The 17,456-nt window shown below is 39.0% G+C and overlaps 1 protein-coding gene across 2 annotated transcripts in view; it reads right to left on the reverse strand.

Moving 5' to 3' along the window:
• The window catches only part of PIEZO2 (piezo type mechanosensitive ion channel component 2), a 488,868-nt gene that overhangs the window by 108,161 nt on the left and 363,251 nt on the right, over nt 1–17,456 (reverse strand). For both annotated transcript variants that reach the window (XM_088469701.1, XM_088469700.1), the window contains exons 14-18: nt 14,590–14,704; nt 14,181–14,389; nt 7,544–7,692; nt 5,588–5,761; nt 551–795 (exon numbers count right to left, since the gene is read on the reverse strand). In XM_088469701.1, the coding sequence (XP_088325827.1) occupies nt 551–795; nt 5,588–5,761; nt 7,544–7,692; nt 14,181–14,389; nt 14,590–14,704 (892 nt within the window). The remainder of the gene's footprint in view (nt 1–550; nt 796–5,587; nt 5,762–7,543; nt 7,693–14,180; nt 14,390–14,589; nt 14,705–17,456) is intronic.

A 17,456-nucleotide genomic window follows, 5' to 3' on the forward strand; every position in this document is an offset into this window, starting at 1 on the left:
TAACTCCATCTATAAATATTGTTGCCTAATAGAAGCCTATGGATTTCTTTATCTAATAGGATCCCTCCCAGTGTCCCCCATGACTCGCACATGCGCAAGTTGACAGCCGCACATGCGCAGAAGGACTCCCAGTTCATAAACTCAGAAGTCCTCACACCGCAAAACCTTTGTGAATTTAAACTCAAAACTACATGCATACAGCATTAATAAAAGCCACTATGCATGCGGTAAGTGGCAGGATGTATCTCATTCAAAATGCGATGTTTGATGCATCCCACCATGTGTCCTGTACTAGACTCCAAGTCTTGGTGCACATCAGATGATAACCCAGCTTTGGTGTCTACACTGTTTCCTTTGAGCTAACAATACCTATTTCCAGAAAAGTTGTTGATAAAGAGAAAGTATATACTGATTTCAATCAATGGCCCAAATAAACACAACACAAAAATATTAATATACAGTAGGCATCACCAAATTATTGTAAATTGGGTAAATTGGTTAACAGGGTTAAAAGGAAACTAAAGGGGTACTGTATGTGCTCCACCATTACCTGAAGATTCCTCCTCTTCCGATTCTTCTTCCTCTGCCTCCTCCTCCTCCTCCTCCTCCTCATCGTCAGTATACCCTCCACCCTTGTCATCTCTTTTCTGCCATTCATCCACTGATTCCTGATCCTGACCCTTTTGTTGCGCATACACCTCCAACTGCTTTTCCTGCTTTTCTTCTAGCATTTCCGCCTCTGCAGTTAAGTTCATCATGGTTAAATCGGGCAAGCTTCCTTCTGGGTGCACCAATCTGTGGGTTATATATACGTCTTAGTCTGCTATTTTGCAGCCATCTTGGAAGAAATATTCTTGGCCAAACAAAAACTACAGTATTTACATTTAATTCCTATTTCAGTATAAAAAAAGGAAGACTATGGCTCGTGTATGGGTGATTTTCATACGCAATGTTGTACTCAGAGTGACTTTGACACTTAAACTTGATATTTTCCCCGTGGGAGAAAACAGTCAGAGTTTAAGAGGTAGAAGCATGAAATGACAGCATGTCACCAGGCGCATTTCATGGCTTCACAGCACTTACTCATTTTGCTGAATTGGAATTTTTTTCTTGATGCTGCTCAAGAGCAATTAAAACAGAAAGAGAAAAGGAATATGAGAATAGAAGATGTAAAGGGATGCTTTATAAAAGTAAGTCATGCAGCTAACTTAAGTAGAAGGTATCTATCGAACACTATAGTAACCATTAGTACATGCATTGTGATAGTACCCATATTATATAGTTATACTGTATTTGTGAAGGCAAAAAAGTACAACAGTTTAAGAATTTAAAAAATATAATGTTGCATGCACATTTATAATGTTTTGATTTAAGGTAATATTATTATTGTTATAGTATATACAGTAAGTTTTCAACATGAACCATACAGTTCAATTGTATAAAATATGCTGTATTTCACATTTATGCAGTTACTTGTAAAATGTTATTTTACCCAATATTATATTTCTCATGCAAAATTAGAATATAAACATTGCTGAATATTTTCCTCCTGTTAATTTATACTACTTTCAATACACCATTCCAGTGTCCATTAGAATACTAAATCCATTCCATTAGAATAAATTTTTTATATACTGTATATGTATATACACCTTTCTGTTTTAAGAAAACCCTTTCGATGAAGGTTCTACTGACAAAGAAAATAATCAGGTGAAAAACTTATAATTTAGGTGTCACAGTTGAGGTCAACAGCAACGGCAACAATGCTACAATTCAGTCAATGCAATAAACTACATATTTTGTAGTAAGAAAATATATTTAATACAACTAATATTTAACTGTTTTTATTTATGTATGAAAAGTAGAATGATTTAATTTTTTTCTATTTTTTAATTATTATTTTTTTAATAACCATTTGTGTATATCTCCCCTTCTGAAGAAACTTTTGTACATTTCTGGTATAAACAAAGTGATTGTTGTACTATAAAAATTAATTATTCATTACTATTTTAAAATGTAGTTTTCAAGCACATGCAACTGAGGTATAAACACATATGAAATACAATTTGTTGAATTTATTATGTCATTTTGGGTTATGGTTAGTCAGAAATTAGACATGTCAATACCCACCTATTTATTATTAGGTAAACACGGCCATTAACTTTGGCATGGCTACGAGTTGAGAGATGGAGGCACAAGAATGCATGCAATGAAAAATGAGTTAAGAGAGAGAAGGAAACTGTTAAATAGGATGAAACAGAATATGACAAGATGAATGTCACAGTGGTAGCTAGAAATGAATAGCAATGAAAGTAAAGCATATTAAGCTGACAATGTACATGAATATAAAGCCTGGAAAGAGATTACTTCACCTGCAAAGTCTGATTGCATCTATACACAGAACTATAAAGGGGATGTTGCCTGCTAGTATAATGGTTTGTGAACTGTACATTAATACAATCATGAGCCAAGTTGATTGCAGATGGCCAGACACTCCGTCTGGACCAGTCATACTGATGAAAATTTGCAGAAAAACTGCAAGGAAGTGTGATTTGTAGACTTTTCCAAATTAAGATGTCTAAATAATATTGTCTATATATATGATATAAGTAGTAATATTATGTAGTACATAACATATAAACATTATAATGAATGCCAAAGTTTAATTCACCCATGAATCTTATAATTGCCCTTAGTATTGCTCACTTTTGCTTGTTTTCTTCTTGTTTGCTAGTCATAAATCTTTTAACGGTACATGCCTATAGTTAGGTGCAAAATATTAATATAATTGTTGTCGGCTGGCTGTATTTTTTAGCAAAAAAATAGCTGAAACATTGTAAGTGAATTAATTTAAGTGCCAAAATAGGTAAGGTATAGGAACCTGCAATCTGAGACATCAATGCAAACCTTTCTTCTTGCAAATCTTACATTTATGCTGGCAATCGTTGTGATAGAATTACAATCCAATCTGTGAGCTATGGAGTTGAGTATGGAAGGAATTTATGCCAATAATTATGTTACATATAAAGAATTATACATACTAAAACACTTAATCAACATCTTTAAATATTATATATCCAAGTACCAACAAACACTTAAAAGAGAATCGATAGACAGACATATGCGTTGATTTATTCCATATGCTTCGCGACCGTCATGAGGTAAAATACTTAGGGAATACACTCAGGATATGCTGGAGACTACAGGACTGTTATATATATAAACCGTAAAAATCAAGACATTCGCGTTACACTAACTTGTGGATATTAAGGTTGATGAGAAAGCCAATTCTGAACAGGCTACACAAATGCATTTAAGAGTATTTCTTTTTTATTTAAAATACAGGTTGAGTCTCCCATATCCAAAATGCTTGGGACCAGGGGTACTTTGGATATCGGAATATTCCGTATTTTGGAATATTTGCATAAAATAATTAAATATCTTGGGAATGGGATCCAAATATACACACAGAATGCATTTATGTTTTATATACACCTTATACACACAGCCTGCAGGTCATTTTATACTATATTTTCAATAATTTTGGGCATCAAAAAAAGTTTGGGTACATACATGAAATTAATTTATGTTTCATATACACCTTATACACACAGCCTGAAGGTTATTTTATACTATATTTTTAACAATTTGTGCTTTAAACTAAGTTTGTGTACATTGAACCATCAGAAAACAAAGGTTTCACTTTCTCAGTCATGCTAAAAATATTCCGTATTTCGGAATATTCCGTATTTCGGAATATTTGGATATGGGAGACTCAACCTGTATTGTCATAACCAGAAGCTATAAATGTTTTTAACTAAACACTTCTTGAGCTAAATAATAATAATAATAATAATAATAATAATAATAATAATAATAAAAAAAATATATATACACATTATATATATATATATATATATATATAAGAGCACAAAAACAGAACACACTAAGTATATATATATATATATATATATATATATATACATATATATATATAAAAACACAAAAACAGCATACAACAAGTCCTATGCCTAATGAATTATATAAGTAACAAAAAATATCTACTTTAAATGTTTGTTTTTAGTATTTCATATTTTTCAGTTTCCTAAAATGAGGCATGCTAATTGATTTGCCTAAATAAGTTTATTTTACACTTCTGTAGAAAAAGCCAAACAACTCCTACATATATTAGTGATACAATGTAATGTAATTTGCCATCTACAGTACCTCATCACAAACTACTGTATTGATCTATGTAATTGTAGGCTTATGCTGGCCACACACATAGTGATATTTTACCTGATTTGGCCGATTCCAACACATTGGAACGACAGATCGTGTAAAATATGGCCAAATCATGGGTAAATCGTGAGTCCCCATTCACGATCACGATGCGCGTCCCCGCTGATCGCACATCGCATCGTCAGATCTGCCATGCAATAGGGCAGATCTGACAATCTAGGACACAATGCACTGTGAAAGTCTGGATGCAGGAGAGATCGTTTGAAGATTGGACACCAAATTGTGTGCAGATCGTGTGGAGATCGTGTGCTGAGCTGGCGGGGAGAGTTTCAAGGGAAATCGTACACATCGGCTCATCGTGTGCACATCGCTATGTCTGTGGCCAACTTTAGTAAAACTGAATGTATTGTCAGTGAGCGTAAAGCTGCTGCCACATGTGAATCTATAAATATTGACTGAAAGATATTTTCAGAAACAATCTTTCATTGAATGATTTGTACACACAGAACAATCTAATCTGATAAACGTGACATTTTTAGCATGCATGAAACAGATTGTTGGCATAGCGATAAGATTTCAAGGAATATGCCGGCACCATAACTGATATCTGCAATAAGTATGGGGGAGATGGGACGAAATTCACTCTCCATTGCATCACTTTATTGGGGAGATGTGTCAATCCTTGGAGAGAGATAAAAGTGGAGAGAAATAAAGTACAAACCAATCAGCTCCTGTCATTTTTCAAGCACAGCCAGTAAAATGGCAGTTAGCTGATAGGCTGGTACTTTATCTCTCTCCAAGGTTCGATACATCTCCCCCTCTGTGTTATTAATAATGTTCAACTCCTGAAACATTTATTTGGGAAAGTAATTACAGCACTACTGTAATTCTGTTGTGTAAAGCACACTGCAGATACATTTAGCAGTGGTCTTTTAAAAACCCTCGCAGTTCAGTAAGACTGTTGGTTTGCTATTTAAAGTGTTTATCTAGCTATTTCCATGTATTTCCAATATTAAGATGTATTTATTTAAATAAGAAACATATGTTTTATGTTAGCATTTATTAAGCCTGGAAAAATATTTAACACTGAAGTCATTGTTGATATCTATCATATCTTTTCCAGAGATGAATTAGACCAGGGAAAAGTGTGCTTTACATTAACATAATTATTATAATAGGTAACATAACATTACCTTATCTTACATTACACTTTTTAGGATGCTCAACACAAGTCTGTGATTTAGGTAAGAGATGCCTGTAGTTTAAAAGAATGAACAGCACATACAGTACACAAATATTGCAGGTGTGCATTAGGTCAGTGGCCACATTTTGTACTTTTTCCTACCTGTAAATTGTGTTGTCTTGTTTGCTGGTTACAGCCTTAAGGTCTGTGAGCTGCAGGAAATGGTCATGAAAGTAATGAAGGTGTAATATGCACACCAACAGAAAGGAAGTTGGGATAAATATACGAGTGAACAAGTCAGTCAAACCAAATGTTTCTAAACCAAGATCTGCTAGCCTGAAAAACAAAGTAAGGTTTCATGTTATGACAGAAACACAATGATAATAATAATAATAATAATAATAATAATAATGCATGCATATAATAAATTCTATCCTACTACAGAGAACTATATGGATTTGGAAGCTGATGAGGAGTGCACACAGGATAGCTTTTGTCTGATCCAGGAACTCCTTGATGACTCATAGTATCTTTATACTTCACAGAAGGGTGCACATATTCACATGAGCCATTGGCTATGAGAGGAGCATGGCACACCCAATTGGGCAGTTCCAGAGGGTGGCGGCACGATTGCATCACTGTAGCCCCGCTATACAATGCCACTATTACTGGCATGCTAAAGTAGGGAGCAGGACCACCATTTAAGCACGAATTGTGTCATCAAGCCGCCTGGACCACCCACTTCAGTCAGGAGGTGGCCGGCCGCCGGTGGCAACAGACGGCATCTAGGAGACTTGTCTGTTTTTCAGGCATCCCCAAGAGCCATCTGAGATTTGGGAGTCTCCTGGACAATCCAGGAGAGTAGGCATGTATACTTTACTCCACTGTTTATCTAACTTGGTTCCTTATGGAACACTAACAGTGCGTGTTTTCAAGATATTCTCAAGAATGATTAGTACCACCTGAAGATCTATTGTGTTAAGCAATTAACACACTTGTGCCCCAGTTAGATGTTCTGTAAAACATGCACTGTTAGGTTTCCATGAGTACCGAGTCTACACCTGTGCTATCCAATGAAATATGCGAGTTGGATATTACTACAAGAAACTTATGTCAGCATCTTTCTCTAGTGGTATCCTCCAAGCTGCATTTATTACTCCTTTCAGTGTTATTAGCAAAGGATAGACATTAATGGATCTCTATGGTGTGTTATTTCCTCAGCAGCTTTCTCAAGATGCATTCCAAAACGTCCATGTAGACGAGTCCATAGACTTCAATTGGATGGAAAAAAATATGTCTAATCATGTTTGTGACTTTTAAAAAAAAAAATGCTACATTCTAGCATGAAAAATGAAGTCCAAACCTTTTCATACATCTGTGTGGTGACAAAATTAAATGCTGAAAGTAGTTTTTAAAAAAAAAAAAAAAAACATGCTAAATCCATTTATCTTGCATTTCAAAACAGAAGAAAAACACATGTAGAGACAAACTCTACTACTTCTTTAGCCATTCAGAGCATGATACGTAACCCTTAGGTAATGTGTAAAAGAACAGAATGTAACAGGTCCTAAATACAAAGTACATTTCTTATTATATTTTGGATGCATATAATTTTCACTAATTATTACATAATAAATATGCTAATTTTATCTTACTTGGTATCTGTCCATTCTAGTACAAAATAGCTTTAGATATTATAATATATAAAGTCTTTTTATGGCAAATATATTTTGTTTATTCTGAATGTTCTTACTTTAAACACTAGTTTTATCTTACAATGTGAAAATTATTTAAAATAAAGAGTCTTCAAAGTTGTGTACATTGGTGAGATATTCTATAATAAACTTAAAGTTTGGAGTCATGGCTTATTTAAACATTTAAAAAAAAATATATATAATACCCTGTATGGAATTTTGAGATTGATAGATAAAGTGGAATATTGCTATTTATGTGCTGTTGATATCTATTTTTGATAATGAAAACTATTAACCCAACAGCAGAAAACCCAACAATATATATTCTTAACTGAACATAAAATAATTTCTGCACATGATAGGAATATGTTAGGCTGTTTATTTATAACTGAAAGTACAAAAGTATGTCAATAGGCAAACGTACTTCTCTTCATTTAATCCGGTCATATTCATCCAAATGGGTGGGAAGGATTTAAACTGGTAAGTATAAATTAGGATAAGCACCAACATGGTGTAAACTACCACAGACATCCAGAAATATTTCAAAATTCGTCTCCACCATTCATAGTGAACCTAAAATTTTGGAAATTATATATAAACAAACATAAGAAAATTAGCAAATGAATGTTAGTACATATAACTGCAAAGCAACAGACTAGTTAAATGGCCAAAGGCTCAACAACAGATTCAATAACTATCATAGCAAAGCTGAACATATGTATGGAACAAAAGTTCTGTACAATCAAAAAGAGATGCTGAGCTTAATTTAAGGTGTGACATAAGAATGTGACATGCAAATTACAGGGTAAAACATAAATAATAAAAATGTCATAGTGCAGCAATAGGAAAGTATAGATAGCAGATCCCTAACAGCTAGACAGACTGCAGACTGATAAAAAGGAGAAACACTGTGGCAAAGGTGACATAAGAACAGCTGTAAGATTCCTTAATGTCGAGTCGACACACATGTCCTTTATTAGTATTTTCATGTTTGATCCCTCTAGTAAAGTACTTTAAAGTGTTTGCAGTGTTGTATCTATAATGGGTGCAGGGTTGCGCTCTTTTGCCCAGCGGCCACCAACGCTATGTTTACAGTGATTATTTCATAAATATGGCATTTGCAGAAGGCAGCAAAGGCGCTTGCACTGTACTAGAGAATTGTCCCATTCTGCACATGCGCTAAATCCTTTCTGCACATTCTGCACATGCGCCAATTCCTTTCTCCACATTCACCATATCCTTTTCTCCATATTCTGCACATGCGCTAAATCCTTTCTCCACATTCTGCACATGCGCTAAATCCTTTCTCCACATTCACCATATCCTTTCTCCACATTCTGCACATGCGCCAACTCCATTCTCCACATTCTGCACATGCGCTAAATCCTTTCTCCACATTCTGCACATGCGCTAAATCCTTTCTCCACATTCACCATATCCTTTCTCCACATTCTGCACATGCGCTAAATCCTTTCTCCACATTCTGCACATGCGCCATATCCTTTCTCCACATTCTGCACATGCGCTAAATCCTTTCTCCACATTCTGCACATGCGCCATATCCTTTCTCCACATTCTGCACATGCGCTAAATCCTTTCTCCACATTCTGCACATGCGCTAAATCCTTTCTCCACATTCTGCACATCCGCTAAATCCTTTCTCCACATTCTGCACATGCGCTAAATCCTTTCTCCACATTCACCATATCCTTTCTCCACATTCTGCACATGCGCTAAATCCTTTCTCCACATTCTGCACATGCGCCATATCCTTTCTCCACATTCTGCACATGCGCTAAATCCTTTCTCCACATTCTGCACATGCGCCATATCCTTTCTCCACATTCTGCACATGCGCTAAATCCTTTCTCCACATTCTGCACATGCGCTAAATCCTTTCTGCACATTCTGCACATGCACCAAATCCTTTCTGCACATGCGCTAAATCCTTTCTGCACATGCGCTAAATCCTTTCTCCACATTCTGTACATGCGCCAAATCCTTTCTCCACATTCTGCACATGCGCCAAATCCTTTCTGCACATGCGCTAAATCATTTCTCCACATTCTGTACATGCGCCAAATCCTTTCTCCACATTCTGCACATGCGCCAAATCCTTTCTGCACATTCTGCACATGTGCCAAATCCTTACTGCACATGCGCCAAATCCTTTCTGCACATTCTGCACATGCGCCAAATCCTTTCTCCACATTCTGCACATGCGCTAAATCCTTTCTGCACATTCTGCACATGCGCCAAATCCTTTCTGCACATGCGCTAAATCCTTTCTGCACATTCTGTACATGCGCCAAATCCTTTCTCCACATTCTGCACATGCGCCAAATCCTTTCTGCACATGCGCTAAATCCTTTCTGCACATGCGCTAAATCCTTTCTCCACATTCTGTACATGCGCCAAATCCTTTCTCCACATTCTGCACATGCGCCAAATCCTTTCTGCACATGCGCTAAATCATTTCTCCACATTCTGTACATGCGCCAAATCCTTTCTCCACATTCTGCACATCCGCTAAATCCTTTCTCCACATTCTGCACATGCGCTAAATCCTTTCTCCACATTCACCATATCCTTTCTCCACATTCTGCACATGCGCTAAATCCTTTCTCCACATTCTGCACATGCGCCATATCCTTTCTCCACATTCTGCACATGCGCTAAATCCTTTCTCCACATTCTGCACATGCGCCATATCCTTTCTCCACATTCTGCACATGCGCTAAATCCTTTCTCCACATTCTGCACATGCGCTAAATCCTTTCTGCACATTCTGCACATGCACCAAATCCTTTCTGCACATGCGCTAAATCCTTTCTGCACATGCGCTAAATCCTTTCTCCACATTCTGTACATGCGCCAAATCCTTTCTCCACATTCTGCACATGCGCCAAATCCTTTCTGCACATGCGCTAAATCATTTCTCCACATTCTGTACATGCGCCAAATCCTTTCTCCACATTCTGCACATGCGCCAAATCCTTTCTGCACATTCTGCACATGTGCCAAATCCTTACTGCACATGCGCCAAATCCTTTCTGCACATTCTGCACATGCGCCAAATCCTTTCTCCACATTCTGCACATGCGCTAAATCCTTTCTGCACATTCTGCACATGCGCCAAATCCTTTCTGCACATGCGCTAAATCCTTTCTGCACATGCGCTAAATCCTTTCTCCACATTCTGTACATGCGCCATATCCTTTCTGCACATGCGCCAAATCCTTTCTCCACATTCTGTACATGCGCCAAATCCTTTCTGCACATGCGCCAAATCCTTTCTCCACATGCGCCATATCCTTTCTGCACATGCGCCAAATCCTTTCTTCACATTCTGCACATGTGCCAAATCCTTTCTCCACATTCTGCACATGCGCCATATCCTTTCTGCACATTCTGCACATGCGCTAAATCCTTTCTGCACATGCGCCAAATCCTTTCTGCACATGCGCCAAATCCTTTCTCCACATTCTGCACATGCGCTAAATCCTTTCTCCACATGCGCTAAATACATTCTCCACATTCTGCACATGCGCCATATCCTTTCTCCACATTCTGCACATGCGCCATACCCTTTCTCCACATTCTGCACATGCGCCATTTCCTTTCTCCACATTCTGCACATGCTCTAAATCCTTTCTCCACATTCTGCACATGCGCTACATACTTTCTCCACATTCTGCACATGCGCCATATCCTTTCTCCACATTCTGCACATGCGCCATATCCTTTCTGCACATTCTGCACATGCGCCATATCCTTTCTCCACATTCTGCACATGCGCCATATCCTTTCTCCACATTCTGCACATGCGCCATATCCTTTCTCCACATTCTGCACATGCGCCATATCCTTTCTGCACATTCTGCACATGCGCTAAATCCTTTCTGCACATTCTGCACATGCTCCAAATCCTTTCTGCACATTCTGCACATGCGCCAAATCCTTTCTCCACATTCACCATATCCTTTCTCCACATCCTGCACATGCGCTAAATCCTTTCTCCACATTCTGCACATGCGCCAAATCATTTCTGCACATTCTGCACATGCTCCAAATCCATTCTGCACATTCTGCAAATGCGCCAAATCCTTTCTGCACATTCACCATATCCTTTCTCCACATTCTGCACATGCGCCATATCCTTTCTCCACATTCTGCACATGCGCCATATCCTTTCTGCACATTCTGCACATGCGCCATATCCTTTCTCCACATTCTGCACATGCGCCATATCCTTTCTGCACATTCTGCACATGCGCCAAATCCTTTCTGCACATTCTGCACATGCGCCAAATCCTTTCTGCACATTCGCCAAATCCTTTCTGCACATTCTGCACATGCGCCAAATCCTTTCTGCACATTCTGCACATGCGCCAAATCCTTTCTCCACATTCACCATATCCTTTCTCCACATTCTGCACATGCGCTAAATCCTTTCTCCACATTCTGCACATGCACTAAATCCTTTCTCCACATTCTGCACATGCGCCAAATCCTTTCTGCACATTCTGCACATGCGCCAAATCCTTTCTGCACATGCGCTAAATCCTTTCTGCACATGCGCTAAATCCTTTCTCCACATTCTGTACATGCGCCAAATCCTTTCTCCACATTCTGCACATGCGCCAAATCCTTTCTGCACATTCTGCACATGTGCCAAATCCTTTCTGCACATGCGCCAAATCCTTTCTGCACATTCTGCACATGCGCCAAATCCTTTCTCCACATTCTGCACATGCGCTAAATCCTTTCTCCACATTCTGCACATGCGCTAAATCCTTTCTCCACATTCTGCACATGCGCCAAATCCTTTCTGCACATTCTGCACATGCGCCAAATCCTTTCTGCACATGCGCTAAATCCTTTCTGCACATGCGCTAAATCCTTCTCCACATTCTGTACATGCGCCATATCCTTTCTGCACATGCGCCAAATCTTTTCTCCACATTCTGTACATGCGCCAAATCCTTTCTGCACATGCGCCAAATCCTTTCTGCACATGCGCCAAATCCTTTCTTCACATTCTGCACATGTGCCAAATCTTTTCTCCACATTCTGTACATACGCCAAATCCTTTCTCCACATGCGCCATATCCTTTCTGCACATGCGCCAAATCCTTTCTTCACATTCTGCACATGTGCCAATTCCTTTCTCCACATTCTGCACATACATCATATCCTTTCTCCACATACATCATATCCTTTCTCCACATTCTGCACATACATCATATCCTTTCTCCACATTCTGCACATACATCATATCCTTTCTCCACATTCTGCACATACATCATATCCTTTCTCCACATTCTGCACATACATCATATCCTTTCTCCACATTCTGCACATACATCATATCCTTTCTCCACATTCTGCACAAGTGCCAAATCCTTTGTCCACATTTTGCAAATGCACTATATCCTTTCTGCACATTCTGCACATACGCCAAATCCTTTCTGCACATTCTGCACATACGCCATATCCTTTCTGCACATACGCCATATCCTTTCTGCACATACGCCATATCCTTTCTGCACATGCGCCAAATCCTTTCTGCACATTCTGCACATGTGCCAAATATTTTCTGCACATTCTGCACATGCGCCAAATCCTTTCTGCACATTCTGCACATGCGCCAAATCCTTTCTCCACATTCACCATATCCTTTCTCCACATTCTGCACATGCGCTAAATCCTTTCTCCACATTCTGCACATGCGCTAAATCCTTTCTCCACATTCTGCACATGCGCCAAATCCTTTCTGCACATTCTGCACATGCGCCAAATCCTTTCTGCACATTCTGCACATGCGCTAAATTCTTTCTGCACATGCGCTAAATCCTTTCTGCACATGCGCTAAATCCTTTCTCCACATTCTGTACATGTGCCATATCCTTTCTGCACATGCGCCAATTCCTTTCTCCACATTCTGCACATACATCATATCCTTTCTCCACATTCTGCACATACATCATATCCTTTCTCCACATTCTGCACATACATCATATCCTTTCTCCACATTCTGCACATACATCATATCCTTTCTCCACATTCTGCACATACATCATATCCTTTCTCCACATTCTGCACATACATCATATCCTTTCTCCACATTCTGCACATACATCATATCCTTTCTCCACATTCTGCACATACATCATATCCTTTCTCCACATTCTGCACATACATCATATCCTTTCTCCACATACATCATATCCTTTCTCCACATTCTGCACATACATCATATCCTTTCTCCACATTCTGCATATACATCATATCCTTTCTGCACATACATCATATCCTTTCTCCACATTCTGCACATACATCATATCCTTTCTCCACATTCTGCACAAGTGCCAAATCCTTTCTCCACATTCTGCAAATGCACTATATCCTTTCTCCACATTCTGCACATACATCATATCCTTTCTCCACATTCTTCACAAGTGCCAAATCCTTTCTCCACATTCTGCAAATGCACTATATCCTTTCTGCACATACGCCAAATCCTTTCTGCACATTCTGCACATACGCCATATCCTTTCTGCACATACGCCATATCCTTTCTGCGCATGCCCCATTTTGTTGGGGGGGCTTGGGGTCGAACATTTGCATACACTACTTCCCCTCCCCCTTCTGATGTCTTAAAATGCCTCTGGGCCATTGTTAGGTTATATTAATAATCTACTTGTCAGTCTGCAGTGTAAATGAAGATAGAAAATGAAGGCCAAGGGTTGAGAATAAGAATAATAACAAAAAGCTTACTGAAAATATCAGTTAATTGAAATTAAATATATAGTAGTTTTGACTTTTGTATTTACATTTGTTGCATTCTGGAATCAACTGTAACATATATATATATATCGTGATTGTGGTTTAATAGCCTAGAAATGGTCGGTATTGATATCTAATGTGTATCTGTCACAGTTATATCTATTGTTTATATGATATTATACTCCCATCTATAGCATATTATATTGAATGTCATGTTATAATAGAAGGTAAGTGAATGTAAATATACATTACACATGTAACATATACTGTACCTGATACAGAGCCACACAGAACAGGAAGAGCATCATGTAGATGATTTTGTACATGACTATTTTCCCCTCAAAACTGACAAAGAAGAACATTCCTCCACAAACGTAAATCCAATACTTGACAAACATTGCCATCACCATGTTCCCCATCACTTTCATAATATCATTGTCATCATCTTCTTTTTCATCTTCATCTGTTTGTAATTCTTCTTCTAACAAAATCAATAGTATTACAGCACTCAAGATTCAACAACAGTTCAGGTATACGGCAGTAACAAAATGTAGCTTAGCCTTACACTGACAATTACTGCATCACATGACATTCATTTCACTAGTACGACAATTTGCCACATCTGTAGAGTTTCTTTTATAATGGCCAATGCTAACAAAATTAATGTCCTAGAAGTCTCACCTTTCTCCTGGCTTCCAACTTTTATTTCTGATAAAGTTGCTTCCTTTATCTTTAACAGGTTTTGCTCGGTTAGGTGTTGTCTGAACAAAAGCCAAAAAGTGACTAAGAAAAGTATCTAGATCAAAGTGAAGAGAAAACAAACAGAAGAGTGTTTATTTATTCAGTGTGTATATATATATATATATATATACTCAGTATGTGTATGTATGTATATATATATATATATATTTATATATAAAATAGTTATTTTATAACTCCATTACTAGATATATTTCTGCACACTTTCCAAAAGTATTCAATTTTATTTTCCTAAGCAATATGGGGGACACTGCACCTGACGAAAAGCTGGTGCAATTGTTAATGATGTACAAAGGGTGGATTGTTCAGAACCACCGGCGATTTTGCAGCGTACATGGGCATTTGGGCATCTCAGGCTTGCACATTCTGGCGCACGCTAGTACACAAGGGGAATGCTGAAAATAGCATTTGTATGTAATTGCCACCTCAGCTGTGTCTTTTTGTGATGCCTCGGTGGGGACTGCGTGAACCTCTGAATCAGACACAGAATCATTAGGGTGCAAAGTAGTTTACTCCTCAAATAATGTGATGATTGTAAAATTTTATATTTTAAGTGATATGGGTATTACTCAGCTAGGCTCTGTGTTACTAACCAAAGTCTCAGGCTTATTTATTATTCTTCCTGGATGCCACTGTCTTAGGGCCTGATTCAGACCCACTCGCGAGCGGCTGACCGCTCGCAAGTGGGTCGAAGGTGTGCACTGAGCATGCGCACGACGGAGGGAGCTTCGTCGTGCGTATGCGCGAGACGCGACGAGCGAAGGACTTTCCTTCGCTCGTAGTGTCTGATCAAAGGGGGCATGCTGTCGATGTTGATTCGACAGCACGCCCCCTTTGGTGGGCGTGCCGGGGGCGTGCCTCCCTGACGGGGGCGTTCCCAAGGGAACGCCTACCGTCAGAAGCCGGCCCACTGACATCACTAGTGATGTCAGTGGGAGTGATTTTGGCTCTGATAGAGCCAAAATCACTCCAGGGCTTGTGGTCGAAAAACCCGACCACAGGCTTCTGGTCGCACTGGCGATGGTCGCGATGGTCAAGACCATCGCGACCATCATCCTGCACGCTCGTATGTGCTGTGGGTGGTGACCCACAGCTATACGAGCGTCCAGGAGGACGCTCCATTTTTATGGAGGACGGCCCTCATTCAGAGCGAGCGCTCTGCTCAGAGCGTCCGGCTCTGAATGAGGGCCTTAGTGCACAACACACCACGATTGCTGTTCACTTGTGCAATCAAGTGGCATCTGAATCTAATAAGCAATCGAAAACTGTTTACATTTCCAGAGGCAAGGTATAAATACTCTCATCCAATATCCGCTTCATGAATAAGAGGAAACCAAAACACATCGATAGCAGTCATCCAGGACGTTCTGTCCATACCCTTTATCAGATAGAAGCAATTGGGCGGAGCTGAATGTCTGGGACTCATGATGTTTGTGATTTGTCCTATTATACAGTATGTTACCATCTGGTATGCACATAATGATACTGTAATAGTGTGTTTTAATAATTTTATCTAACGTACCAAAATAAAGATTTGTGAGAATATCTGCAAAATGGTGTTGCACAGATTGTTCCCCTTTTTTTTATATGAATTTGGATCCTGTCCACTGTGGAGTGAAGTGGTATTGTTCTTTAAAAGGGGGTGATAGGCGATTTTACATCCACAATCCGGTAAGCATAGTAACAAAAGGGGGCGAGTGTTGCTTTCCAGCTACTTTATTATCAGTGTGGAGGGACCCACAGACTACATCTATCATAGTGGTGGATATTTAAAGTCGGCATAAAATAATGAGTGTACTATATAACATGCACTGGAGCATGGGGATTTGTGGTGTTTACTAATGATGGAATAGGTCAACTATCATATATTAGCCAACTGAGAATGGGCTCTATATTGTGTATACTATGCAAATAAAACATATTGGGTCAGAGCCAGAGTCGCACACTATGTTGCAAACGGCCAATGTTTATTCTTCTGTGCATACGTCTGAGTTACATGGCGCATGCACCCTGGTTTTGTTTGTACAGAGTTGCAGATCAAATTGAGAGTTACAATAACAGAAATGTAAGGGGTGTCCCTAGATGGTGACTGGGAGGTAACAGAGGGATGGCTAAAAAGACAAACAGAGATGTTGAGTCTTATGGGAGTGTCACAGGTGTTTGACTGAAAGCGGGTTGTGTAGAAAGACACTGAAATCACATAGGAGAACATACTCCAACTGAGACACTGCACCTGCCATATGACTGGTGCAAGTAAACAAAGTAAACAAAGCTCTGAGCTGGTTCCTAATATACAGGGAAACCCCCTACGCATTTTTGCCCCTGTATTTTTATAACCAGGACAGGCTTTATAAAGCTCGGGGCTGGTAAGGCTTTTGGTGAGGGGGTGCACATCATTTGTATTTTAAAATACAGACAGAAGCCATCACGGATCTCACTGGTCTGTGATGGCTTCTCTAAAACTTGCAGCTTTTAATGCTACTCACATTAAAAGGTGTCAGTTTACATAGTCCTAAACTCGCATATGTACAGTAGTAGCCTCGAGCTGAAAAGTTTGCAGACTATTGAATTTGCGAGTTTCAGTACAAACTCGAACTTTTTAAAAGTGCGACAAAGTGCGAGTTTGTACTGTTACTAAAACTGACTACCTATTACATTTGGCCCCAGATGTTTGTGTGATTTCTTTACTAGCTATCATTTAGAACTCAGGTTAGATTTTGTATTGTACATTAGCCACCAGACTGGGGTTTGCTTTCAGCACTAGCTGCCAGATGGTGGGCTCTGTATTG

Source organism: Taudactylus pleione, unplaced genomic scaffold (genome assembly GCF_031769625.1).
Source record: "Taudactylus pleione unplaced genomic scaffold, aTauple2 ptg000093l, whole genome shotgun sequence".
Taxonomy (NCBI): domain Eukaryota; kingdom Metazoa; phylum Chordata; class Amphibia; order Anura; family Myobatrachidae; genus Taudactylus; species Taudactylus pleione.